Below are 22,783 nucleotides of genomic sequence, written 5' to 3'. Positions count from 1 at the left end.
ACATTTCTTGGTTTTGTGACCCTGCAGGTCTTTCAGCACACTTCTGCTCCTATACTCTGATTTTGGCTCTGTTTTCTATTACACAGCAGGAATACAAGCAGCCACCATATTTTTTAACATGACAGTTTGAGGTCAACCTAAACAGATATATGTACAGAGAAACACTATATATATATTTTCATAACTCTTCTATGTATGTCTAATACGTATTAGGAAGGTGGGTTTTCCTCTTCAGTTCATCTAAACAAGTGGTAGGAGAACAATAGTAGTTTTTGAACCACCTGCTGCAATGAGACAAAAATTATACAAACTTCTTTTAAGAAAGAGCATTGCAGTATTATTCCTGTATGGGCAGGTGTGAAAGCATTCTGTATGTTTTGCAACTGATCATCTTGTGTGGTCTTACTGCACTGAGAAAATACTGCAAGGTATGGTGTGCATAACACTGGAACCTAGTCTCATTTGACTGAAAAATATCCCTTGAAGCAGCTGTTTCTAACTCCATGTATTTTGCTGGGCACCATTTTGGTGTGATGCTTCTTGAGAATGTTTTGTTGTATATGGTCTCAGAAAGAGCTTTATAACATATCTGTCTTAAATACTTGCTGCAGTTTAGTGTGATCAGAGGAGTATGTCATTTTCCTATTTCTGCTCTTGCTAACAATTTAGTGCAGATATTTAACTGTGGTTTTTCCCCTTTCCTCAGCTGTCAGACATTGATTCTTTTTCTACCGTGTTTTGAGACTCTTCTTAATTTCCCATCTTTACTTTATATAGTTAACTCAGTGATACCTGTAGGAAGTGATTGTTTCCCATGGGTGTCTGTCTGAGACTCCAGATAAATGTACCTTTCCTGCCTGTCAAGGCCAGACTGGGTAGTTTGCCTGTTGAGCGAAGTGCAGATGCCCATTGAGTACAAATACATTTCTGATGTGCTGATTTGGGATTTTCTCTTGAGGGTTACTCCTGCATCTGGTGTAGTAAATCAGTGCAGAGGAAACTGGAGAGAACTCTAGGTACTGCTTTCCTCTATTGGCTGGCCAGCCAATTAATTTTGGAAATAAATTAAGATCAAATCTGCTATCACTCTTTAAATTGTGTGCACTTCTGACGGCTGCTTGGGCATGAGAAGAACCCGTTTCAGACAAGTTCTGCAGCAGTGAAACAGAAGCTGCAGCTATGACCTATATGTTGAATACTAAATCAACGTACCTTTTTTCCCCCCTTTCTTTCCTTTTGTGGCCTTTGGCCTTGTACTCAGCTTTATGTCTTCACTGCACAGAGCAAAGATGATGTCTCTCTTTATATGAACTAATATGAACTTCACTGCTATATTCCATTACAGGTACTAAATAATTATGGAATAATATTTCACAGGAATGAAAACAGTGTGAGGAGGACTGTAAATTTGTATTGTGGAATTACCGTAATGTTTGGGGGGTTTTGCCTTCCAGCAATGAACTCTCGTGCTGTATGCTTGTATTCTGAATTAAATTCACTTTTATTCTGGAATAATTATTATGCATTGAGGGGGAAAAAAAACACACACGTTTTCTCCTTCTTCAGATCTTACGTGCCACCTAAGACACAATTCTATGATTCTATGATCAATGATGTTTTCTAAAGAACACTGTTGTTTGATGCCACTCCATCTATATCCATTCATAAATGTGATCATCTTCCAATAATATCTCTGTCACTGGTAGCCAACTTTTCCTTTTTGTCTTTAAAAGGCAGTTTTGATCCCATTCTTATGTGGCATCAATGGAATAATAATGCATCCCAGTTTTTAAATGGATAATGTCTGCCAAATGAGCTCTTCAGATGTTGTTGGGCTGGTTTGGGCTAGGATAGAATTAATTTTCTTCAGGATAGGATCATAAATTCATTTTGGTTGGAGGAGACCCTTAAGACCATCCAGTCCAACTGTTAGCCTAACTGTGCCAAGTCACCACTAAACCATGTAGAAGACACCAATACTGGTGGCTGACATCTGTGTTTAATTCCCAGGAAAATCATGAGCTTGTCCACATTATTTCATGGTTATTTGGTCCTGATGGAAGGATGAACCATAAACTGGCAAGTGACATGTCCAAATGAGCCACACCTGTGCTGGACCTTGCTCATGTTTGAACTGCTTTGGCAGCCTTGGCTCAGAGCAGTGTAAACACAGCTGAGGTGGTATGGGGCAGTAAGTGAAAAAGGGCAGAAAGTGGAAAATATCTTTGTGTCCTGTTTAGGAATCTGAAGTGTAAAAGAAAAAGGTTGACGTCCTTGGGTGGGGTTTTGAAGAATACACGTGTGCTTTAGGGTAAACCAGTACCATAATCAGGGACAATGCCAGCAGAGTTCTGAAATTCTGTGGCTGGTCACCGAGACCAACAGTTTATTTCACATTAAGCACTGGAGACCTGTGAAATAAAGGCAGATTTAGGGCACTGCACTACACTGAATTAAAATATTTTAATGTAAGTTGCTCTTAAACTGGGATAAAACTAGGTGTTGGTAATTTCTTCTCTGTTCAGCAGTGATTTAGAAATGTTCATGTCCTCAATCTTGGTTAACTTGAGTGGAGTTCACAGTTTGATCTGAAATCCCTGATCATCCTAGAGGTGTTCTGGGGAGGTTCCAGCTGTCTTCTATGATCTGCTACTGTGCAGTAGTAAGGCTGAGATACAGCTGTATGAAGGCATCAGGCAAGAGCTGTCCATGTCAAAAGATAATGCAAAATAACTGTTGTCAGAAAGAAAAGAAGACTTACTATGAGGTTCTTGATCCCTAGCTCTTTAGGGGCAGTTTCTAGACAATGTATTAACTGGAGGCTAGGGAGGAAAAAAATTAAAAGTCCATGATCCCAAACCTTGGGATCCTTTGAGAGTTATCTTTAGGACATCAAAACCATTAGCACAGAGCTCAGTTTGTGTGAAATGCTGCGTTGTAATACATCAACGCATCCTCATGTTGCAGTACTTGAGCATCCGTGTGTCATCGCTGACTCCCCAGATTGGTAGAGCTCATCATGCCTTTGACAGATAATTGTTCATGTATTTGTATTTGATTGTTTGACATTGCCTTAATGAGTGCAAGTACTTTTTATTAAAAGGGAACTAAATGTACCTCCAGGGTTTAGTAAGACACTAATGTTACTTTGTAGCTAATTCAGTCCTGTATAGATGTTTTCATAATTTCGTCCTGATGGAAAGAGTTTTGAAGTCTGTTTCACATATTAATGATTTCAATATTTTAGAGTCGAGTCAGTTACTTGCTTCATAAGCTGCCACTTACCATTGCATAGATAATCGCATCTGGCAGTCCTCTTTGGGTTGAGCAATGCAAATTGAATTAACATACAACAGAGATAAAATTTGCTCCTAATTCTACTGTTGGTGAGGGTGAGGGCTATGGAGGAGGATGGTTATTCTGCCTCCTGCCGTATGGTACTTTGGCAGCAAAAGGAAGGCTTGATCTCTGGCGCCACATGGCATTACGCTGATGCACAAATGGGTCTCAGAGTTGAGTTGCATTTCATTGCACTTCATTTGGATGTTCTGTTGCTGTCCAGGTGGTATAACCTGTGAAACTACTTTACTAAAGAATTGTCTCTAAAAGAATTTCCTTGCAGAATTTTTGAAGTAAACATGTGAGTTTATTTGAATTGCCCATTTCTGATTTGCTTTAACACTGGTGCTGCCCCTAGATTTGTATGTAAATACATAGAATACATAGAATAAACCAGGTTGGAAGAGACCTTCAAGATCATCGCGTCCAACCCATCAACCAACCCAACACCACCCAAACAACTAACCCACGGCACCAAGCACCCCATCAAGTCTTCTCCTGAAAACCTCCAATGATGGCGACTCCACCACCTCCCCAGGCAGCCCATTCCAATGCAGAAGCCAAACAATTTAATGGGAACTTAAAGATTGGTAATTCTATTGTTTTTTTTTTTTAATCATTATCATTAATTCTTTTTATTATTATTCTTTGGTCATTGGCAGATTTTTCATGTTTTCATGTATTAAAGCACTTGCTGAGTACACCATTTTTTCCCACTGACAGTTCAGAATTAAGGGCACATTAGCTCGTGGCGTTAGAAAGGCTCATTTTAAAATTTGAGATGTGTACAATTTTTAAAGTTTTTAATTCTTTTAAATCAAAGTAGGCTTTCTGTAATTCTGTAAAAAAATAAATAGATACAGCTTTCACACACTATGGCGCATCTGTGGTTTTTCTATTGACTGATAAATTTATTATATCTAATTTGGGAAGTAGTTTTAATAAGGAGGATTTTCATGCAACACATTTTGCAGATGACTAATCTAGTGTCACTGCGATAATATGATCTTGTAGTTGACTTTGTTTCCAGTGTTAGCACCGGAATGCATAACTGAAGTCCATACTTGACAGTGAGCAAAAGGAACTCTGCTCATCTTTTCTAAGTACACAATTGCTGTGGCAGTACTGGTGGTGTGCAGGTTATGTGGGAGTATCAGATGACTGTATTATGCCATTTCCCAGGGCTGACTGCATGTCTGTTTGGCTGCACCAAGCTCACCAGTCATTTCTTAGACTGTTACCACTTCAGCACCTGAGCTGATACACAAAATGTGGCTGGGGCTGACATTTTTGATATTGATGGTAAAGTGTATATGGGAAGAATTTCTCCCATTGGCATCAGGATGCTTTAAAAGTGGCTAACCATTCTGTAAAAATCTTCCCAGTACACTGATCATGAAAAACACTAAATGCTGGAGGCACAAATGTTCTTAAAGCACACGTAGTGTACTTATCCCATTCATTACAGCCTGGTTCATATACAATCCCTGCTTTCAAGGAGACGTTGTTTTGGAAAAGTGGTGATTTTTGGACTTTCACTCAAATCTTCTAGCAGATTGTATTAGTACAGAATTACAAATGAGCACAAGCTGCAGTACCATGAAGACTGTTACAGTTTCAATTCTTGGATCACAAACTGTTGACATCTCACTGCTGACACCAGATAATGCTTGTGTTTGCTCAACGGTATAGAGAAGCTCATTTGTGCACGCTGTGAGGAGTTTGTTTGCCGTCACTGAGGTACAAATACATGTGCACGAGAGCAGCACCAGGCCTTTGGGATGACGAGACTCTACAATATGAAAAGGGAATTGCGCATAAACAGAGATGCCTAAAGCTACTTGCACTGCTTAAACAAATGACAGAATTTGGAATATTCAAACTGGATTGTGAATATTAAAGAGGGGGTAAAAATAGAAGTATGTAATTCTGACTTTGACTGTCCTCCTTCTCCTTATATCTCTGCCCTGAGTAAAACCCCCTTGAGTGACAGGGCAAAAGGGTAGGCGTTGCAATCTGTAGATTTAAGCCTATGCTGAAGACACAGGAACATGGGCAGAGGAACAAGCCATTAAAAAAGTCCACTTGTGTGTATCATTTGAGTAAACCCCTTCCTGCAGAGGCAGAGTGGAGCCAGTTTTGTGTATCCTTTCAAGCAGCTACAACTTCTTTCTCCTCCTTAGGAGGAGAAATTTAAGAGCAGGTATCAAGAGTTGGCATCTTCGTTGCTTCTGTGAGTAAATCAGCTGCTGGCAACGTGAAGAAATCGCATGTCAAGGCAGGTTATAAAACCACAGATCCACACAGTCATTGAGATGTTTTATCAGGATTATGAGATTTTGAAACTCAACTCAGTTTTCAGGCTGTCAGAGTATGGACAAGGCATATGGTAACAATGCTCCAATGGTAACCACCTAAGTCTGGACAGGTGTCACTGGCATGCCTGGGTTACCCCAGCTGCTGCATAGCAGATCACTACCTCATGCAGGCAGCTTAAACTGTGCAGCTGCTATTGTATTCTATTTTGAGGCATGCTGTTTGCTTGCCTTGTGTACCTCTTTAGCTGCAGACAGCTCAGACAGCTTTTTATCGAAGGTGAATCATCCATTCTGTCATGGCATAATCAAGGATTTTGTGTTTCCTTGACTCAGAGGAAAAGGTGGTGGTGTCCCCTCCAAGTCATGGCTATATAAGCTGCTTTTGTTTCCCGATTCACTTCAAGACAGGAGAAGGAACAAGATGCAGAATGGTAACAGTTTCACTATATACTTGATTTTCTTGGTACCTTCCTTTCCCCCTCAACAAATCTGTGCTTCGTAAGATGACCTGCAGGGGCCACGGGTTTGCAACAGTACCAACAGGATAAATATTTCTGTATTTCTAGTTGATCTGAAGATGATTGGTGTGTGTTCCCCTCCTTTTGCTGGCAAAGGTTGCCCCTGTTAGATGTACTGCTTTTCCTTTTGTATCTTTTTCCCATCTGTTATCTTTTCAATAGAAGCTGAGGAGGAGTAGCTCCCTTTTGGGCTGCCAGATAACTGAGTGTGAATCAGAGTGGTGCCCTGGTGTGCACACACATGAGGTTGTACAGTGAGGGCAAACTGTGCTCTCTCAAACTCCATGGTAATATCATGTTCCCCTCTGTCAGCTCATACAGATGAGGGACTCCTGCTTCCCCCCTTCCTTGCGTGATATCAATTCCCAGACCTAAGATAGGAGCCAAGGGAATCAACCTTTTCCTGAGCTGAGCAACCAGGTTATCATAGCAATAGGTAAGAAAAACCATTCTTTGTTTAAAATTATAACCATGTATCAGCTATTAAATAAAGGACAGTGCATGCATATAAGGTATACAGAATTTATAGATTACAATTATACAAAGTCAGTGGTTATCTGGGTAATAAAGCCATAAAGACAGCAAATGCTTGTACTGAAGAACTGCAGACTTTACCTTGGAACTCGCTGACTGGTGACTGCTTACTGAGTGTCAGAGCCTGGCTTTATTGCCTTGACTTCTGAAGGTTTTCTAGCATCTCTCTGCAAGAACAATTGCTTGCAGTGAGGTCTGTGTAGAGAGGAATGCTATCTTTAGAAAAACTGCCTTCCTATTTCTTCATTTAAAATTACCTCTGTGAGGCAAGCAGATATTTATTGCAAGTAGTTATGTATTATAAATACTGTATCACCCGGCTTTATATTAAGCAAGAAGTTTTGTAGTGAAGCTGGTTAGATCTTGCTTGGGCTCCTATCTTGTAGCTCCTACATTTGACATATTCTCACCTTTTGATTTCTTGCTTAGTATTAGCCTTGATTAAGTAAAGCTGCATTATTAAAAATAGTGATTTTTATTCATGCTTCTTGAAACTTTGGTTTGTACTAAGTTAACAGTTTTTAACGTTGCACTGTGAAATGTTTTACAGTCAAACTGTAAAATGTAGATAATAGCTTCCCAGATGGCATACCTGTTTTTCTGAGGACATACTCACTCTGCAATAAGGGACATGGTGCTCCTGGCACAGACACCTGTGGTGGGAGCTGCAAACCTTTGCACAAGATTGTGAAAGGATGTACCTCATGTGTTAGGGTAACACAGTTGCTAGACATTCAGGCCAGAGCTCTGTTCTCTGCTGTCCTTGTGTGGTGCTGGAGTACCTGTAGTCTTACAGCCACTGCTCTATTGGGGGGATCAGAGAGCAAATGGGGTATGTAGTAAGAAAAATAATATACATGCCCTGAATACATCCATGTGTGCTTGGTATTCTAGCCAGTGATACAAGAACAAGCATCTTGTGCAAGATGTAGCAGCTGTAGTTCTGGGCCTTTTCTCCCAAAGAAGGTGGCTCCTTAATGATCTTCTAGTTGATTAATCATTTTAGTTAATAATTGTTCATGGGCAGAATTTATTTTAAAACATATGCTTTGGGTGCTGATTAATATCTTTTTTTGACATATTTTATTTTCTGTAGTAGGAAATAACTCCTCTGAGAAATTTTGCTTTTGGCAGCTAGCGTAGCTGAGAAGAGGTTCTTCAATTGCAATATCACTCTAGAAGGGTATTCCTTCCCAACTGCTACATAGGGGAATGATATTACTGTATTTTACTATATTACACATTACTATACTACTATATATAGCAGTATATAACTGCCAGGAACCTGTTTGACTGTTGCATGTATATAAGGTTCTGCCGGTATCTTAAAGGGTTTATCTGTAGATAAAAGCATAGCAGGTTGCTGTATCTTGGCCATGACAGTAGGTCATGGATTATCCTGCACTGTCTTCCAGAATAAGTTTTAAAAAGTCAGTTCTAAATATGCAGTGTCAGAAAACTACAATGCAACCAAATTTCTCCCAGTATATGTGTATTTCCACTGCCCTTTTCCACGTTTGAGTGTAAAAGTGATGAAAACAAAACAAAGGAAGGTGTTCAGGTATTTTAATTTTTAGAAGTACTTGGGTTTATTTGGCTCAGTAGGCAAACATTTATCATTTACAGTGTTGTTTGAACTTGTATAGCAACGCTGTTTCCTCGGACTGTTTTGTAAGGTCACAAATCCCATTGCAGTGCAAATCACAGCCCTTGAAGACTGGAGTTCTGCAGCAACCTTTTTGTGAAGCTAGTCCTGCTAGACATTGATGTTGTAATGATCTTTAGACACTGAAATACTCTCCATACCTTTGAGTGGTATTCTGTAGTTCAGTGAATGATTGAGTATTGTTGTGCTATTGTGCCAATGCATTTCTATATTTATATTCACTTTTGCTTTCAGTTTTTCCAGGTGATTACAGGAGGACAGAGAATAGAGCACTCGTTTAGGAGCAGGAAATCACAGTTTTGTATAGATTCAGGCAGCTTTTGCTTCCCAAGTTGGGAAAGCTCTATTCAGTCTTTCGAGTGCTGATGTCAGTTTCATTCAGAATACAGCAAGAAGAACAGGCCTTATTGAAAAGTCTAATGGAAGTCAGTAAGGGAATTACAGTTAGCCATTGCTGATGAACTTTTATGCCAAATACTTCCTAGATGGTTAGTATTAAGCAAAACTGTAGTGACTTTCAGATATGAAGTTGGAGGATACAGAGAGATTTTGTTAAACAGTAACTGACTTTGGAAAGGAAGGAATGATCATATCTATATAAGGTTTTAAATAATGCCTGCTGCCAGTGTGTTAATAAAAAATTACTCTTATAGTAGTGGGCACTAAGGAAAAAAGCAGAGCTATGAAATCTTCAACTTTGCCTGGAGACGTTGTTCAAGTTTTTGTCAAGATAGACATATGCAACATATTGCAAGATATGTAGGTGTGTGTAGTGCAGATGAGAGGAGGCATTTTTGTATTTATGTAAAACTCAAAGTTTGAGGAGATGAGAAGTTATTGATCTTTGAAACTAGATTATACTCTCACTGCAGCTAAGATTTTCGAGTCTGTTTGGTGATTACAGGGCCATCACCAAATTTAAGGTACTCTAAAAAGTGTAATCCTCAGAGAGTTACAGTGCAACATTACCTGAAAATAGGGCTGGTTTAGTGTGTTTGAAGTTTAGTAGCTAAAACATTGACCGTATCTTAAATTTTTGGTTTCTGTATTTGTGGTTATTGCTTGCAGAAGTATATTGAGAAAACATACCATTTAAGTTGAAAATGTAAGAGCAAATGTACAATTTATTGTGCTCTTAAGCATTTTTCTTTGAAGTGGCAGACTTAAATGTGCGAAAAGATGATGATATAGTCTGTTACCTTCCCTGAGCTTCAATATATTATGGTAAATTAATAAGAACCTTCTGGAGCTTACCTTGTCAACCAACATCTACAGCTGCTTGCAGAAAGGAACATCTCTATCTGAATAATAATGACTTCAGTGCATTTGGATTCCAGTTGCTGAAAATATTTCCTCCCCTTAAGCTTCTCACACTCCTGTCTGAGGCACTTGTAGGTCTCTGTGCCTCTCTATGTTGTCAGTCTGGATGTTTTTAATCATAGGTACTTCTTCAGACCTTTGACTTAGTTGTCTTTGTCTCCATCTTTTGGAATCTTTTGGGGTTTTTTCACGCTGTTGCCTTTGTGTGGAGCATAGATACTTTAACTTCGCTGTCACCCTGAAGTAATTCCAATACTTGTATCCTTGTGCATTGCCATCATCATCTGCCTATCATGGCTGTTTCATTCCTTTGACAGATTTAGGTAGCAGACTCTCTGGAGAAAGTACTTGAATCTTTGTGAAATGGTTTGCAAGACTGTGGAGCCCTATAAATTTTGTGGTTAAGAACCTGGTGGAAGGCTACGACCATTGTGTAATTTTTCAGGAAAGGCACTCTTGAGGCCACAAATATTTTTTTGAGGATTAATTTTTTTTGTGCCTGTGCCGGTCACTTTGGAAGTGTATTTGGAGGAAATAGGCAAGAAGATGGTAAAAATAATGCATTGAGAATGTGAAGGTTGGTTTAAGTAACTGGAGTAATGATAATTAATAACACTTAAGTATCAGTTCTCTGGTTTTTCCTCAGAGCAGAGATTCTGAGGTGGAAAGCTGTAACCTAATTGGAAAATACAGTTCATGTTATATGTTCATGGAAAATACAGTTCATGTCATGGTTATATATTTATCTACAGGTGCACTAATTTTTAAATTATTTTTCAGTCTTTTGGTTTATAGGTGCTGCATTATTATTCTTTTTGATTAATTATATTTTTTTTTCCCAGCCATTAATGAATTTCCTGAAGATATATTTACAAACAAAGAACGGCAGCAAGGAGGAGTTCTACTTCATATAATTGCTGTAAGTTTTCCTCTACTGTGCTTCATTTTCCGTTTCCTTTTATTTGTCTGGCAAGATGTTAATCATCTTACTGGCCCTAGTAAATAGATCTCTGTATATATCAACACGTTTCGAATACTTTGATTTCAGTATTTTTAATATGCCTGCATAGGTACAAATGATCAGTGTCTTAGGGACATGCTTTAGTGGTGGACTTCGTAGTACTAGCTTAATGGTTGAACTTGATGGTTTTAAGGGTATTTTCCAAGACATTTATGATTCCATGATTTAAGAAGATGATGCAAGTCTGAATTTGCAGTGCCTCTGCATTCATCCTCTTGGATATAAAATCCCGACTGCAAGGATCACAAGCTTGTACTTGTTTGTGGAAACAGGATTAGGAAGTCCTTTGATGACATCAAGCATGATGTGGAAGATTCTTGGTTCTCTCCTTTCATATTGTGCCTCTGTGCTAAAGGTGGATTTGTAATTGAAAAGAAAACAACCCTCAAGTAATACAGAAAATGTCATGTGGAGTTTTATATTTTATTGTGAGAAAAAACAAACCCCAGTGAAGCCTGCTGCTTCCAGTTTTCAATTCCCAGCTCAGGGAAAATACAGTTAAGAGGAATTGTTTGATGAACAGCAGCAGGACAGCATGATTAGGCCCACTGCTGAAGGACAGGATGTAAAGCCACATAAGACAGTGGGAGAATCATGTGTATACACGGAACCAAGGTAATTCCTCAGAGGTTTGGAGCAGTGAGCCATGGTCAGGGTTTTCTTATTTCCAGGTGTGATTACTTCTTGAGTATTGTAAATCAGTGTAGTGTTACTTCACATTTAATTACTTGGTCCAGTAATTAATTTGAAATATAGATGATGCATATGTAACTTTGCAAGCCTGAGTCATTATTTTCCTTTATATGAAGTCAGTTGTGGCACATTGATATGTCAAACTGTGGTACCTTTCATTTTCTGCGGTCTGGAAAGCACTCTTGTTCTAAACTTTATCTTCCATTCAAGAATCTGTTTTTATGCCGTAAATTGATCAGCAGAGGGTTTTTTATTTGGAAGGAAATAAAAAGAAGCTAAATATTTCTCTTAACCCGAATTACTATAGCATTGCCTTCTTTTCTGTTTCACCTACAGGAAAAATCTGAAGTATTTCCTGAATTTATTTTCTTTACAGGCTCTTTATATGTTCTATGCTTTGGCTATAGTGTGTGATGACTTCTTTGTTCCATCCTTAGAGAAAATTTGTGAGGTATGTTAAAGAATTTTATTCATTCAGTAATGTATTTAGAGAATATTATGGAAGTAAACATTTTGTGCCATTATGTTTGGTGTTCCTTCCTGTCAACTTTCTGACCTTGGTCAAATGTACCTTAAGCATGTAGCTAGGATGGATATGACATATGGATAAACTTGGTTTATTATTGTACTCCTAGTTTGAAAAGTGACTTTTGAAAAGAGATGATGCATAGACAAATTAATGTTGGCTATGCAAATGTTATTGCACATCAACCACAGTATCAGCAAGGAGAAAGCAAGCATATGTGATCCTAGTGTGAAGGGAGAATGCAGGAGACAAGTATGTACCTTGGTTTGATATGGCATTTTACTTGTGAGAAGTAAGTAAGTATAATTCCTTTATGTAATTCTTGAGAAGACTTGGCAAAATTACATGTAGGATTCCAATTAAATGAGTTGACTGGGACAGGATCAGATTTATTCTTGGCTTGTAAATACTGTGTTAGGTAAGGCAAAATGAATTCAAAATACAAAGCCAGATTTTAATTCCTTTCTGAGGGCAAAATGAAAAGGTCATCTGCTTTGCTTTGTAACAAAAATGTGTGCCCACTTCCTGAAACACTTCTGTAGTTAAAAAAAATCTGGGTTTCCTATGGATATAGATATTAAATTCCTATTAGTGTTGCTCAGAGCTGTGTACTTTTGATTATTAATAAAAGAACAAATGAAAAAATAAGGGAGACAGACAAAGATAGTAAAATACTCAATAGGGAACTCCCCCTCCCCCCCCTTTTCAGATGTTCTGATTTCAGCATGCACCTTATGCACCATCTTTAATTGTACCAATTAGGTTGCACCAATTAAGTTGTCACTGATCCTTCATAAAATCTTTGCCTTTTGTCTCATGTTCTGCTGAATTCAGACAGCACACTTAACATCTGAGTTCCTGCAGCAGTGTGCTGGTAATAGATCAAATGGTACAGTAAGGGTTTCTGTTTGTTTTGTCAAGTTCTGGAGGATGCCATGTTCATCAGCTCAAAACGTTGCACAAGGCCTGAATAATACAGGTTTCTATATGGGTCCTTTTGTCATTAGTCACTTTCCTGTCCTTGGAAGAAAAATAAGGTACTAAGGATGAGTCTAGAAACTCTGAAAAAGGAAAAAGCTGCACTGTGAACCCTTCTTTATAGTTCAAGGGAAAGATCTTCAGACAGTATTAAATTGATACAGCCCACTTGTAAAGCTTTGCATATTTCTGCTGGTCTGCAAATTCACAAGTTACCTATCTCCTTTTAGAGTTTTATGTCATAAAAATACATCTGTTTGCAGTACACAGGACACTTTTGGTCTAACTGAAGTAACATTTTTCTGTCAGTGAGCTCACTTTTGATTAACACAATTGTAAAGCAAAGCTGGAATCATGCCTGCTGTTCAAAAGATATTTATTTTTTTTCCATATTTTTTCCCCCCAGAGAGATTATACTTTTCTCTTTTGGGTTTTTATTTTCAAATTCAGAAGCCCACGTAATCAACCTCAATTCTTGAATGATTGTGTTTAGAGTTCCAGAAGTAAACTAATGAAAACCACTTGAGATGTTTACAGTCTTTCTGAATTTGCACATATCTAATCATCTGCATGTAAACCACAATTGGCTGTTGGGTTATATGTAAGCAGGCAATTTTATCTGATACCTTGCTGAGTTAGGATATAAACATTTTACCTGCCCATGGTATCTTTGCCTCTTCAAAATGCAGTCTCTAATTTTGTATCCTAGTGAGTGTTCACCCTTTAACAGCACTGTGGCCAGAAAATGGAGAGCTTCTATCTTTGCAGCTGTAGAACTGTGGAGTGTAAATGCAGTAGCAGTGACAAAATTACCAATGGTTTTCTTCCAGAAACTACATTTGAGTGAAGATGTTGCTGGAGCCACATTCATGGCAGCAGGGAGCTCCACTCCGGAACTGTTTGCATCTGTTATAGGTATGGAGCTCACACAGTAGCTTTTATGAGATCCGCTGTTAAAAAATCAGTGGCTGATTAAGCAGAGGTATCCAAAAGTACTGCCATTCTTCTGTCAATTTATAGTCAGCAGTTGGAGCTGTCAGCTAGTCTGTAGTTCACGGTATAATTAACTACTCAAAATACCTCAAGAAACTGCGAATCTCCTCTCAAAACAGAGAGGAATGGCTGATTATGAACATAGGAAGTTAAGAAGAGATTTTTTGCAGTCCCCTGAGAGAGAATTAAAAGATATTTGCTTCTTTGGCTTCTTTCTTCAAGTAAAGGAATTTAATTTTAGCAAGGAAGTAGGAGAACAAGGAACATGGGAAAAGAACAAATTAATGTATAGATAAGTCAGATCTGTTAAAAGCAGAAGAACATGGTGTACATTACTTACAGAATTATTTGAACTAATCTCTGAAATGAAAGATTACTGGTATAAAGAGGATGTCTGTATGGCAAAAGCATTAGCTATTATGAGAAGGAAGGACACACAGGATTACACTGAAAGAGAAGAGGGAAAGCAGCAAGTTTCATGGAAACATATAATCGCAGAATAGTTTGTGTTGGAAGGGGCCTTTAAAGGTCATCAAGTGTAACCCCCACTGCAAGGAGCAGGGACGTCTTCTACGGGATAGGGTTGCTCAGAGCCCTGTCCAGCCTGACTTTGAATACTTCCATGGATGGGACATCTACCACCTCTCTGGGCAACCTGTTTTCATCATTTCACCACCCTCATCACAATCTTTTCCCCCATATATAGAGTCTAAATCTACCCTTTACAACTATTACCCCTTGTCCTATCACAGTAGGCCCTGTAAGTATTGCAACAAGGTTCCCCCAGAGCCTTCTCCTCTCCTGGCTGATCAACTCCAACTCTCAACTCTCTCTGTCTGTCTTCATGGGAAAGCCCTCTGATTAGTTTCGTGGTCCTCTTCTGGACCTGCTCCAACAGATTCATGTATTCTGTGCTGAGGACCCCAAAGCTGGACCCAGTACTCCAGGTGGGGTCTCACCAGAGCAGGGTGGAGTGGCAGAATCGCCTCCCTTGACCTGCTGTCCACATTTGTTTGTTTGTTGGGGTTTCTTTTGTTGCTGCTTTCTGGGCTGTGAGCACACATTGCTGGCTCATGTCCTGCTTTACACACCTAAGGTGTCAACACACCTAAGCCCTTCTCTGCAGGGCTGTTTTTAAGTATCTTCATCCCCCAGCCTGTACTGGTACTGTGGCTTGCCCCAACCAATGTGCAGGACCTTGCACTTGTCATTGCTGCAGAAGGGATCAGTAAGGCCAAGTGCACATGAGCCCATTTCTTGAGTTTATCCAGGTCCTTCTGCATGGCATCCCATCTTTCTGGCTTGTCAACTGCACCACTCAGCTTGGTGTCCTCTGCAAACTTGCTGAGGTGTAGTTTTTTTCTTTCCCCTGTTGTCATTGCTGAAGATATTAATCAGTACCTATCTTAATAAAAACCCCTGAGGTCAGCACTCATCACTGATCTCCTTCCGGAGATAATTGAGCCATTGACCACTACCCTCTGGATGTGACCATCTAACCAATTCATTATCCATTGACCAGTCCACCTATAGAATCCCCATCTCTCCAATTTAGAGAAGGATGTGACGGAGAACCATGTCAAAGACTTTACAGAAGTCCAGATAGATGACATCCTTGGCTCTTCCTTTGTCCACTGATATAGTCAGTCCATCATAGAAGACCACTAGGTTGGTCCGGAAAGACTTGCCATTGATGAAAGCCATGCTGGCTGTCTCAAATCACCTCCCTCCATATGTTCTGGGAGAATCCATTCCATGATCTTTCCAGGCATAGAGGCGAGGCTGACAGGTCAGCAGATGCCAGGGCCATCCTTTCTACCATTTTTAAATGAGTAGAATCTTAACCTTTTTCCAGTCACCAGGGACTTCACCTGACTGACATGACTGTTCAAATATGCTGGAGAATGGCTTGGCAACTCCGTCAGCCAATTCCCTAAGTTCCCTGGGATGCATCTTGGCAGGTCCCGTAAACTTATGTATGTTGAGATTCTTCAAGTGACCATGAACTAGAGCTTATCTTACAGTTAGAGGACCCTGCCTTGAGGTCTGTGGTAAGAGATTTCCAGTGCAGACTGAGACAAAAAAGTTGAGTATCTCAGTGTTCTCTTTGTCCATTGTATCACAGTATCACAGTAACTAAGGTTGGAAGAGACCCCAAGGATCATCAAGTCCAACCTGTTCCAACAGACCTCACAACCAGATTGTGACCAGTTTACCAGTCTTGCTCATTGGGGTTGGGGGAGCTGGATGTGCACTTACTTTGACCTTCCTTTTCTGACAGACATATCTTTAAAACCCTTTCTTGTTATTCTTTGCAACGCTTGCCAAGTTCAACTGCAGATGCACCTTGGCCTTCCTGACTCCATCCCTACACAACTGGGCAGCATCCTTATACCCTTCCCAGAATACCTGCTTCCACTGTCTCTGCATTTCCTTCTTGTCCATTAGTTTGACCAGCAGGTCTCACCTCTGCCGTGCTGGTCTCTTTGCCTTCCTTATCTTTATCCCTTATCTGGGGATAAAGAATGAAAAGTGCCCTTAAAGATTTGCCAGCTGTTCTGCTCCCTTGTCCCTGAGGGCAATTTCCATGAGAGTCTTACTGACTCCTTGAACAGCTGGAATTTTGCTTTCCTAAAGTTCAGTATCCTGACTTCACTTTTCACCTGACTCATATCCTTCAGGACCACAAACTCCACCAGTGCATCACTGCAGCCCAAACTTCCTTCAGCCTTGATGTTGCCAATTAACTTACTTGCTTTGGCAACCAACAGATCCAGAATTGCATCTCCTTTGGTAGCACTGTCTATTAACCTGGCTTAAGAAGTTATCCTCAATGTGTTCCAGGAGTTTCATGTATTTGCCTCTAGATTGTAACTTCTCCAGCTGATGTCAGGATGATAAAGTCCCTCAGCAGAAGAAAGGTTTGTGAGCCCAAAGCCTGCTGCAGCTGGAGTAAGAAGTCTTTGTTAGTAGGCTACCCTTGATTAGGCAGCCTGTAGTAGACACCAGCCACAAGGTTCCCTTTGTTGCCATGGTCTCTTAATTATTACCCATAAGCTTTCAAACTGCTTGTGGGTGTTCTTCAGGGACAGCTCTTCGCAATGTATCCATTTCTGGATATGGGAGGCAACTCTTCTGGCTCTCTTTGCTTTCTTGTCCCTTCTGAACTGCCTGTAGCCATTGATAGCCACATTCCAGTCATGAGATTTGTACCACCAAGTTTCAGTAACAACAACTAAGGTGTAGCTTTCTTAGCAGCACAGTGTCTTAAATCTGATAAATCTGCCTTTATTGAAGCCCTGGCAGGCGTTCTGCTGCTATCCCAGCTGACATTTTTACAAACTTGTAGGGAAATACAGTCTAAAGGAATACATTATAACCTCACATCCAACTTATTAAAAATCAACCAGTGTAAACCTTTAAGGCTTCCTTTAGCACAAGATATAAGATTACTTACCTGGGAGAAAGGCTTCTTTGCTTTATTTTACTGAAATAAATTCTATGTTTCTCATGTGGCTGGAGATGTTTTTATACTTGTTTGAATTACTACACCACTACCAACCAAACTGAAATACAGGACTTACTGCTGAACTAAGTAGTCAATATTTGCTGTGGAGATGTTAAGCCAAAAAAGAAGTAGCTGCTAGTTAGACTAAAAAAGCACAAAATATTCCACAGAGAAGTGAGCATTTATTATGAAACATGTTTTAGTTTAACTTTCAAAACCCTCTTGTTCCCAGGGAGAACATGTTCTAAGCAATTGCCTGTGAACTAAAATGAAATCACAGAGGTAATAATGCATGTTTTACTCCCTCTGCAGGTGTGTTTATCACTCATGGAGATGTAGGAGTAGGAACCATTGTTGGTTCAGCAGTTTTCAACATCCTCTGCATTGTTGGTGTCTGTGGAATATTTGCAGGACAGGTTAGTAAGATACTATCTTTATAGAGTTCAACTGCTTACAGTGTAGGGGGTTCCATGAGTAAACAGTAAGTAATGAGAAAAAAAAAAAGAGACCATTATTGAAAACCAAAAGTGAGATGGCATTGTGAAATATGTTGGAAAGAATTTGCAAATGCTTTATAAATAGCAAATGTTTCCAAAAGGTTCAGCTGTAGTTTCAGCACTCCAAACATGGATCATACAGAGGACACAGGTTTCTCTGTATATGTAATACTGTGATCACAGTCAACTGATCAGTGGCATTTGCTAATCCTTCCTGGTACTGATGATGATCAAAGAATCTGGGACACAAGCAGTAGATTTGCTTCATCTGCTCTGTAGATGTGTATCATTTTTTCTCAGGTATTAAGTCTGATTTATCTACAAATATACTGAAGTGGCAATAATTGATTTGCTGCAGTAGAATGAATTATACTTTGCAACTGAATGTATGGCCAATTAAAATACCATTAGTAAGAAATGTATTTCATTAATGGAAGTTTCTATATGATTTTTATTGCTGGTGATTATTAGAGATTCATCATCTAAAGCACTAATATGTCTTCCTGTTAGCATAGATTTGTGATTGGTTCCAGAATTGTTCCTAAAAGTAATTCTACTCATACACCTAAGTGATTGCAAGACAGAGGCCTCTGTTTTGTCTTTTAAGTGGCTGAAGGTATGATATTTTTCAGGTGGTTTGTCTCACCCGGTGGGCAGTGTTTCGGGACTCTGTGTACTACACAATATCTGTGATTGTACTTATTGCTGTAAGTAGTTCTCTTATCACTTACTGTGTTTCATAGTTCTCCTACTAATGAATTTATTTTGTTACTTGAATTTGTGGAGGACCAGCCTGCTAACCATCAATGTACACTGGTAAAGTTAGATTCCTAGCTAGTTCTAGTTACATCTGGAAGTGAGGGCTTGCCTCCACAGTATAGTTCAAATACAAAACCTTCATACAGCCCCACAGAATGTGTGTCCATCATGTGTGTTAATGGCCATTTGGTATCTGCAGTCTTTAAAACTGTGCAGACTAGCAAGCCACAGTTATACAGTGCAGTTACCCCTCCTAACCTAGGAGACTGCCTGTCATGCAGATGGAAAATGTTGAGCTGTACTTCTGTTTAAAACAGGGAGAGTGGTTGCTTCTTGCTTCTGCACAGTAATTTTATTTCACACATTCTAGGTAAAAGTTTCTAAATACAGCACAGATGAGATATCACTTTGTTCATCTAGAGCAGTGACGCAGTTCCTGAAGATACTCATTTATTGCATTTGGTGACGGGGGGGAAAGAATCTGCTTGGCTTGGTTTGTAATTAATACGGATCACTAGCTGCCCATTGAGTTACTGGAGTTACGTAGGGTGGAGAAAAATGTGTGCAACCACTGGTCCTAAGGAGAGAAATAGAGTGGCTGCCTTTTCTGCTAAAAACTGGTCTAGATGCTACGGGAACTTGGAGCTAAGTCTCTTCAGAATATGACTTTGCAGTCATGTACATAGCACAGTGTGTTGGTACACGAGTGCATAACTGTCTGTCTTTCAGGTATGCTCACGCTGCTTTACTAAGTACTGTTTATAACAATCACTGAGAGGGTTCCAAGCTGTGTTCACAATGTTTGTGTTTTTTGAGGGGTACGATCCATGCAGTGAAAGTTCTGTTTAGAAAGTGTTAAAACTCTAGCTGCAGGCTAGATATGATTCAGATTAAATAGACTGTTTTTTGCAGTCATTTGGCTAAATGGTCAAATTATGTATTTCCTTTTTCTTCTTCTAGTTCATATATGATGAGAAAATAGAATGGTAAGTTGTGTAAATTATTCTCTACAGCCCCATATTTGCCATGAGACTGATCAGTAAATAGATTTGCAGTGTAATTAGCTTTCATTCAGACATGCTGTGAATATGAGCCTGATTTGACACCTGGGAAAACCTGTGTGTTTTCTTTGTTTATATTTTTATGGTGATCAGGGAAAAGTAAAAGAAAATGTAAGAATCTGGAAACATGAATTAAATGAATAGGCTACTTAGAAGCCTCATGTGCAGAGAGGGTAACCAAAGTTCTGTTGCTCTGATTCTGCTGTTAACATTATGGGGGTTTTAGATGTCCCAAGAGGGATCCTAGTGGAGGTTCATAAGCACCTTCTGAAAGAGTCCTGTCAGGGTGTCTGGCCTGTACTTGAACACTGAAATGACATAAGACCTTGGCATTATGAACTTCAGAGGGTAGTTATGGTTTTAGTCTGCATAACACATTTCTGAAACATGCATTACATTTTATTTGCAAGTTTGTTGGAACTTGAGAGTCTGCTTCCCCCCATTCTGTTGAGACACCATCTAATCTTCAATGATGTGAATCCTGTGTACACAGATGTGACTTGTATTAGGTGTTTAATGCACATTCCTACATAAAACTTGTAAAGCATACAGCTGTTTGACCTCTTAACAATTTTTTTTTGTTTGTTTCTTTGAGGTGGGAAAGCCTTATACTCATCATTATGTATTCATTCTACATACTTATCATGAAGTAAGTGCTTTTCTCCTCCATATGCCCTTTAGGTTTTAATAGACCGTGATTCTTGTGGTGTAATTTTGTCCTTGGCCTTCCTGCTGAGGACACTACAGCCTGTCATGTTTCTGTGTAAGATCCCTTCCTTTTTTATGATTAGTCTTGCTCTAGATTTATGCTTAGTCAACAGCAAACATTTTCATGTCACCTTTTTGTAGTGCACTGAGGTAAAGTAACTTGCAGAAGGAATTGAGAGAACGTGTTATTTATACAAAGATATAGGAAAAAGTCCACTAGGTACTCTGGATTGTGGGGACATACCATGTCAGCTAGTACATGTTTTGTAACCTCTGGAGTACAAGGTCAAGGAACTTAGACTGCTAAGCATATATTTATCTTTAGACCATTATATACCAGATTGCATAGTGACATCCTTCTTCTATAATGTCACGGACAGGACAGTCAGAGGTCTGACTGTTACTGCAGTGAATCTACCCTTCTACCCTTCTACTGCAAGTTACTTAGACTTAACCCTTGGTGCCCTTTCCTTACAAATCACCCTTTTTGAAACTTGAGCTTCCTGTTTTTTCTTACAGCAGGTTTTGGCAGAGTTCTCTGACAGCCCTCTTAGATCCCCCTCTAGTGCTAAAATAGATGCATTCTTCCTTCAGAAGGGTTATGGTCAGCAGTCTCAGAAATGCTCGAGCATCTGCACTGAACACACTACTGGGAAAAGCAGTGAGGTTAACTGTTGATGCAGGAGGAAAGAAGCTATTGTATAGTTATTGTCCTGGCTCACAAGAAATAGATGCAGCCCTTGCTTTTGTATCAGCTTGCCAGCTTGTATCAGCTTGGATAGTCCTTTCTCTTAACTTCCTGTTCGTTGTCAGAGAATATGCATCTTTACTGCATACTTGCATAGGTGGTTCTGAAATGCTTGAAGTTTGACAAGGAAATGCAACAATCCAGCCTTTTCAGACCTTTCCTTTGCTCTTTCAGGTACAATGTGAGGATGCAAAATTTCTTCACCGTTAAAACCAAGAATGTTGGAAATGGTGACACAGCCAACAATGAGCTGGAAGATGGTAATAAATGTTATGCCCTTAATTATGATGACCCATCCATTCCATTACTATGGAAAGGTAAGGCTGAGCAGACAGGACTTGTAAAAAGTAATTCCCAGGATATCCTTTTTATTTCTTTAATGTGGATCAAAACAGTGTTACTATTCAATCATAAGCAGGAATTTTTATTGAGTTAACTTGGCAATTCATCAGTCAGACTGCCAGATGAAAAAACCCAGTCAAAATTTTATTTTGTATTCTGAAAACAAGCTGCTTGGCACATTGGCAATTTTACTTCCTTTTTAATCTCATGTTCAATGATGAGCTACTGTACTGTGAAAGAAATAATTTAACAATTTTTAGGTTTTTTTGCAAAGAAGCTGATTTTCACTTAAAAAATTAGTTTGGAGCTAGAAGCTCAGATTTGGTGTTGAAGGAAAGGATGTGGGCAGCTCAGGGCCAAGAGGGATTCTGTGTTGGGTTCAGATCCTCAGAAGACTGACTTTCACATGCCTTGTTAACTCTTCATACATTGCCAAACACATGTGTAAATTTGAGAAATGCAGGTTCCTTGCTTACCGTGTCTTTGTCATAAAGGGGCACGTGATGATACCCAGCTTCTGGTACTGAAGGTAACCAAACATACCTAGGTATTTTTGGCTTTTTTGTAAGCCTGTTTTTAACATTTTCTTATCCTTCTCCTTTTCCATTCCTTCTGGATGATCCTTACCTGGACGTGTTCAAGGATCTTGAGCAACCTGGTCTAGTAGCGAATGTCCCTGTCCATGGCAGAGGGCTCGGAGCTGTATGTTCAGATATCCCAGGGAAACTTACCAGGAATGAGAGAGGACATGAAGAACAGGTTAAGGAGATGACAGGGTTTGGAGGAAGCAGTGGGACATGAGGATGACAATATTAGCCTAGCTGTTTTGTGGATGGATGCTTTATGTGCTAAGAAGATGTCATAGAAAACCATCACATGGGGGCTTGTTGTATCTCACTCCTATTGAGTCAAAATATGCCATGACCTATCAGAGACTCACTGTTAGTTTGCACTTGTTTGGCTTTACCAGCTGAGCTGCACTTTCCCCAGCAACAGCTTTCAGAAACAGGAGCACTACTAGTAGCAAGGAGAGAACTGGATTTGCCTTCTCTGACTTACCTCCAGCCAGTAGTTAGGAAGTTTCAGGCAAAATTACCTTCACTGAGGTGAAGGTCTAACTTTCATCTCATGTTTCACAGGAGGAAAGTCTGATTATTTTCTCAAAAAAGAGCAGTTACTTTGGGCTAGTCTGCTGCACAATGTGCAGATAAATGTGGGGGGTTCCCATATTGCACAGCTCTTTTACACTTGTAA

The 22,783-nt window shown here is 39.5% G+C and overlaps 1 protein-coding gene across 3 annotated transcripts in view; it reads left to right on the top strand.

Moving 5' to 3' along the window:
• The window catches only part of SLC24A4 (solute carrier family 24 member 4), an 86,916-nt gene that overhangs the window by 38,997 nt on the left and 25,136 nt on the right, over positions 1–22,783 (top strand). For 2 of the 3 annotated variants that reach the window (XR_008462260.1, XM_054161900.1), the window contains exons 3-10: positions 10,538–10,614; positions 11,786–11,860; positions 13,744–13,828; positions 17,727–17,830; positions 18,544–18,618; positions 19,631–19,656; positions 20,327–20,380; positions 21,362–21,504. Coding sequence is in view for 2 of the 3 variants with exons in the window: in XM_054161900.1 (XP_054017875.1) it covers positions 10,538–10,614; positions 11,786–11,860; positions 13,744–13,828; positions 17,727–17,830; positions 18,544–18,618; positions 19,631–19,656; positions 20,327–20,380; positions 21,362–21,504 (639 nt within the window). In the remaining variant the exon portion in view is untranslated. The remainder of the gene's footprint in view (positions 1–10,537; positions 10,615–11,785; positions 11,861–13,743; positions 13,829–17,726; positions 17,831–18,543; positions 18,619–19,630; positions 19,657–20,326; positions 20,381–21,361; positions 21,505–22,783) is intronic. The other variant, XM_054161901.1, reaches the window with a different exon arrangement.

This window comes from Dryobates pubescens, chromosome 5 (genome assembly GCF_014839835.1).
Source record: "Dryobates pubescens isolate bDryPub1 chromosome 5, bDryPub1.pri, whole genome shotgun sequence".
NCBI classification, from domain to species: Eukaryota; Metazoa; Chordata; class Aves; order Piciformes; family Picidae; genus Dryobates; species Dryobates pubescens.
Note: the sequence above shows the minus strand (reverse complement) of the source record. Positions and strands in the feature narration are given on the sequence as shown.